This window comes from Sinocyclocheilus rhinocerous, unplaced genomic scaffold (assembly GCF_001515625.1).
Source record: "Sinocyclocheilus rhinocerous isolate Xijiao unplaced genomic scaffold, SAMN03320098_v1.1 scaffold2733, whole genome shotgun sequence".
NCBI lineage: Eukaryota > Metazoa > Chordata > Actinopteri > Cypriniformes > Cyprinidae > Sinocyclocheilus > Sinocyclocheilus rhinocerous.
In genome coordinates, this window is record NW_015650021.1 from 167,194 (window position 1) to 173,248 (window position 6,055).

At 39.2% G+C, this 6,055-nt stretch overlaps 1 protein-coding gene across 1 annotated transcript in view; it reads left to right on the top strand.

Annotated features, from left to right (window-relative positions):
* The first annotated feature begins 5,037 nt into the window (after positions 1-5,037).
* The window catches only part of ptk7b (protein tyrosine kinase 7b), a 50,267-nt gene continuing 49,249 nt past the window's right edge, over positions 5,038-6,055 (top strand). The window contains exon 1 of the mRNA XM_016516396.1: positions 5,038-5,313. Coding sequence (XP_016371882.1) covers positions 5,211-5,313 — 103 coding nt within the window. The 5' untranslated portion in view covers positions 5,038-5,210. The remainder of the gene's footprint in view (positions 5,314-6,055) is intronic.

Genomic DNA, 6,055 nt, shown 5'->3' on the forward strand with positions numbered 1-6,055 from the left:
ACACACACACTCTGATTCTGCATCTAAAGGTGAATAATATCATGAATATTCAGCTCACTGTATAATGTGCAGATCTCAGATGATATCTACAGAAACCACATAACTGGGTCATAATCTGTAAATGCTGCAAGTCTACATATAACAGCACTGAACTCTGTTACATTCAATCACATCTTCCTGCTACTGTCCTCCAGGGCATCGCTTCATTCCAGGAGTCCCTGGTTTCACTGCATGCAAACCATTATATAGTCTTTACAGTGAACTGTTAATAATACTAAATCATGGTATCAGGGTTTTTTATTTATATATATATATTTTTGAGTAAATGGGTTATTGCATAAATATTACGTGTATATCTGTTCATTCAAGTTTATTTGTTGATTTAATGTTTCCAGTCGAGATCTTGAACCTAGAATCACTCACAGGACCTCATGCTGACATATGAATGTGAATATGAATATGGATTATGGATGTTGTGGTGATGTAAATATAATGGATGATCCTCTCAGGTTGTAAATGTATTTTAGAAACACAGAGGATCGTGCTGGAGTTTTAATGTTTAACGGATCGAAGCGTAATCAGAGTGGATTTAAACTTTGCTGCCTTTCATGTCATTTATTTCTGCCCAAATGTGTTGAGAAAATCATATTTCCATGACACTAATAAATTGTGCCAGTTGTTACACCCCTGTCCGAGTCCGATTGTAGAATGAAAGTTAATTCTGTGGCTGGACAGAAGTTTACTAGCTCTAAACCTCTCTTTTCTTTATTCAAAGTGGACTTAAGACAAGTATATGCAAACTATCCAAAGCTCTGTTCATTTGAAAGCATTGTTTTTATCCTGGCAACAAGTCTGTATATTTTTTGTCTTTCTTTTATTTTGTCTTTATGTTTATAATTGTATTGATTGTATTGATTGATTGTCTAATAATAATAATAATAATAAAAAGCGAAGTTCCGATCTAAATCAAATGATTCACTATCTGATTGGATCGCTTCGAAACAGTGAATCAACAGTGATCTGTGAATCACTTGAACTGAATAATCGAATCACGAGTTTGAATCAATCGGAACGGTTCCAGCGTAAACGACTCACTCAGTTGAATCGGTTCGTCTTGTCTCGTCTTCAGTCATGTTTACACGACACTCAGCGCTACTACTGACTCAGCTCGCTAGTTTTATGACATTAACTGAAATTAGCGAAAAAATCATGATGTTTACAAATAAAATATCAATATTTCCATTCCAAAGATATCATCAACACAAATCTATGAACATATTGAGGTGAGGTAACCGGTTTACTGCTAACTAGTGAAACTCCCCTTTAATAACGAGCTGCAGCTCAAAACACATGTTAGATGGAAACACTGCGCATTATGATAGAGTTTGTAGCTTAATTCACTATATTTGAAATGGTTTGAGCTGCAGTTCTTAAGGAAATCAGTTGAAAGCATCAAAAATTATTGCTAGGGACAATGTAGTCGCTGGATATTAGGTTATAGTTCCCCTCTGAACCTTGAAAGGAGCACTTAAACCACCGTTGACCTTCAATATACTCTCAATATCATTGTACAAGACTTGAATCATATTTATAAAACTAGAATTAAAACCAAAAGCATCTAAAGTTTGCCACAAATATTGATGCTCAACTCTATCGAAAGCCTTTTCCTGGTCTAGTGAAATTAAAACATTTTCGCAGCCCAATGACTTGGAAAGATCTAAGAAATCACGAATTAAAAAAATATTATCAGATATTAACCTATTTGGAACGCAATATGTCTGATCAACATGAATGATATGCTCCATCACTTTTCTCAGCCTCAAAGCCAACACCTTGGACAAAATTTTATAATCCGTGCAGAGTAACGCCACTGGCCGCCAGTTCTTAATCTCTTGCAAGTCCCCCTTCTTAGGGAGAAGAGTGAGAATTGCTCTCCTGCAGCTCGAAGGTAACAGCCCTTTACTTAGACTGTCTCTGAGAACAAGCAGTAGATCCTCTCCCAGGACAGGCCAGAAAGCTTTGTAAAAGTCAACAGGAAGTCCATCGATACCCGGAGCCTTGCCTATTTCTAGGCTCTGTAACGCAGAATACAGCTCCTCAGCAGAGATCCTTGTATTCAGCTCTGCCATAGCTTTCTCAGAAACCTTAGGTAAGTCTCTATAAAAAGACTGTGCCACCTCAGGATTCTCTTGGAATTCCTTTTTGAAAAGCTTCTCATAAAAACCAACTGCACATTTTCGTATTTCTACAGACTCTTTCAGCAACTGCCCAGTACTGGACCGCAAAGAATGCATGAGCCTTTTCTGTCCATTCTTTCGTTCAAGGCCAAAGAAAAAGTGAGAGGGAGCATCCATTTTTACAATATTTTGAAACCGTGACCGAACTAAAGCACCTTGAGTAGAAAAACCCAAAAGGCTGGATAGAGCTAACTTTTTTCTTTTAAGATCTTTAAAATATTCTCCATCTTTTGTGGAATTTGCCAATCCTTGCAATTCCTCTATCTCATTCTCCAAAACGTTCATAGATTTTGTCATGTCCCTTGTGACATTGAGAGTATATTGTAAACATAGTTGCTTTATTTTTCCTTTCCCTATGTCCCACCACTGTTGTAAAGAGGTGTATTCAGATTTTGTTTTTTTATAACCACTCCAAAAATACTTAAAAGCATCAATAAAAACATTATCTGAAAGCAAAGACACATTGAAGTGCCAATAAGCACTGTTACATTTCACATCCTTAACAAAAATGGACACTTGAACAAGGGAATGATCTGAAAGGCCAACTGGATGTATTGAACAGCCTCTAGGAACATTAATGTGATGTTTAAAACAATAAAATCTGTCAAGCCTTGCCAAAGATAAAACATTATCCTTTGCATGAGTCCAAGTATACTGACGTTGAGTATTGTGAAAAAATCTCCAGACGTCACATAAATCATTTGTTTCAATTATACTAATAAGGCTTCTCATACTAGCTCTGTGCGGTTCAGGATGGTTCCTGTCTAGAGCTGCATTTGCAGTGCAATTAAAATCACCGCCCAAGAACATATACTCATGCACATTACATTTATTAAGTACAGTGTTTAGAATGTTTAAAAATATCATCCTTTCAATGCCCATATTCGGAGCATATACATTGATAAAGGACATTTTCACATTCTCAAAGGTAGCTTGTATTTTTAACAGTCGACCCTTAACTATTTCTTCAGTAACACATGAAATAGGTGAAAAATCCTTAGAAAAGAGGATGCCAACACCTCCACTATTACTGCTCTTATGACTGAGAAAAACTTCCCCATCCCACTCCTTCTTCCAGTCAGTTTCATTTTCAGTTGTGCTATGTGTTTCTTGTAAGAAAATAACATTTAGTTTCCTAACTTTAAACAAATTAAAAAGAGAAATTCTTTTCACATCTTCTCTGGCACCATTAATGTTTAAGGAACCCAGCTTTATGTCACACATGACAAAAATAGGTCTACAAATAAACAATACAATAAAATAAACCGCAAAAAAGAAAAGACAAAACAACAAACACTTAAACATCATTTGCTATTTGTGTTTTAACTTTCACCATCAACTTCTTAAGACGAAATATTTCCTGATCAGTAAAGGTTGATTGTGTGGTAGGTTCTGTATTTTTCATGAAAAACCTAGCTGAGTCAAGAAACAACTTCAAATCTGGAAAGAACTCATCTACTTTGACAGATCTCATTCCTTTTGTTTTTTGCAAAAAGGTCAGAATTTTGGTAAACGAGTAAACACTTTCAGCATCCACTTGTGTGTCTCCACATTCACTTTCACCCTCCTGTGTACTTGACAAGTTTTCTTGTGACTGGGATGAGCAAACCGTTGGGTGCATTTTTGTCACTTTTGTGACTTGTTCAGTGTTTGATTTGTTTTCTGGGCTCTTCCTCTTGTTTGACACTTTAGAAAAATCATCATCCATCAAAACATCTTCCTCATTGAACAACACTGACTCCACTACTCTAGTTGCTATGTGACCAACATTTAAATCTCCTTCGGAGATATTTTGCACATTTTGATCACTCTGTTTATTCTCTGAATCCTCCACCACCTCATCTCCCGAACCACTATCAGCTCGATCATCTGCCTGTGAGACCTGCATAACAATCTCTCGCGGCTCAACCGGTGCAGCGGCTCCGCCATCAGACCTAGCGGGCGGCGTTTCCACCGCATCGGCAGCCGCCCGGCCCGCGCGTCGTTCATTCGGGCACGACCGAATCACGTGCCCCACCGCTCCGCACCCGAAACACTTCATCAGTTCTGTAGTTACATGTACAGTATAGTCAAAATCCTCAACCTTGAACTTGAAAACCAAGTTCAACTCTTCATCGTTTTTCTTAAGAATCATATTAACTTGTCTCCTAAAAGACACCACGTGTTTAAGCTGAGGAGATTTGCAACTGATAGGAATCATTTTTATCGGTGACACTAATTTTCCATATCTCCCTAGCTCTTTTTCCAAAAGCTCATTCTTCAAAAACGGGGGTGCATTCGAAATAATGACCTTTTTTATAGGGCTTATCAGAGACAGAACAGGTGTGTATGTGTCATTAATGGTAATCCCACTCTCAAGCAAACGGTTTACTTTATCCACCTCATCCAAAAAAATGACAACTGCACTATTCATCCTGGAAGCCGACTTAATGCTTTCAAAGCCAACAATCTCACCTACCGCGAGACTGCAAACTTCTATAGAAGCTCCTTCAGGAGGAGACAATTTAATAGCATGCCGGCGCGTTAAACTCTGAAAACTAAACCGCTCTCCCGCAGACATGCTGACCAGCTACGCCGGCAGCCGCCGCCTCCAAGACAGAAAGAAAACTAAAAACCACTAACAAAAAGAAAGGAGAAAGATACAGTAAAGAAATGTTTGGAAAACTCACACGCTGCACCACACTCTCGAACAGCACTCGCCACGCTCACACACCACTCACGCACGCTCCACAAACGCCCACGCATGCGCACGAGAGAGAGAGAGAGAGAGAGAGAGACAGAGACAGAGACAGAGACAGAGAAAGAGAGAGAGAGAGAGAGAGAGAGACAGAGAGAGTAAAGTGACCCGCTGGTTCCTACGGACTACCGTCGATCTGAGGCTCTTACCGGAATACAGCGCCGCTTTCATCTCAGTTAACGTTAGTTGTGCGCGTGTCGGGAAAGAGAATAATCGCAGTGTGTAAAGGCGGAAACATGGACGGATCACCGGAGACCGACACCGACAGCAGCGGAGCAGCGACGCGACGCAGACGCTCACCCGACGCTCTGCTGGCCGTCTTCATCATGAGTCTCGAAGGTAAGGAAGCGTTCGTGACAACTAACTAATCTACTCGACTAGTCGCGTTCAGCACTAGTTCCCGGGGTGGCGTGGAGCGGAGGTAAAGTTCCAGCGGTCGAGTTCTCGGTCTCTGAATTCATGATTCTGATCATCAGTGTTTGTGGAAATCATGTCTCATGAAAACAGAGTGTTAAATATCGATCATCTGTCAGTGAAGAACCACATCATCACGAGTTTATTATTGTGTTCACGAACAAGAGGAGAAAGGCAATGAAATGGAATATCACAAAGTAATATAAAATAAGCAATCAAATACAAAACAATGTAGTAGTAAATAGAAACTAGAATTGTGATGTACAGACAGGCTCAGTGAGGAAACCTGATTTCTTTCGAGCTTTGTAAGCCTAGAAAGGAAATTAAATTTAGACATATTAGATTTAGCTGACCTGTAGTTTCTGGTTTGATGGCTGTGTTTGTGATCCTTCAGAATCCTGATCACTACAGCCCTTATTACTGCATGTGGTGTTCAGGGTGTTATTGTAGAGACCTTTTATAGCTTTCATATTCACTGTATTACTTGATTATCCTCCTGTAAAAAAAGCATTTTCGTAATCATAGATCCTGAACGAAGTAACTATAGAAATGTTTTGGTTAAAATGTTTTCATATGCTGCATCACTGGTCATTGGTTCTGTTATGGTCAGACTCTCTCTCTCTGTGTGTGTGTGTGTGTGTGTGTGTGAGAGAGAGTGAGTGTGTGT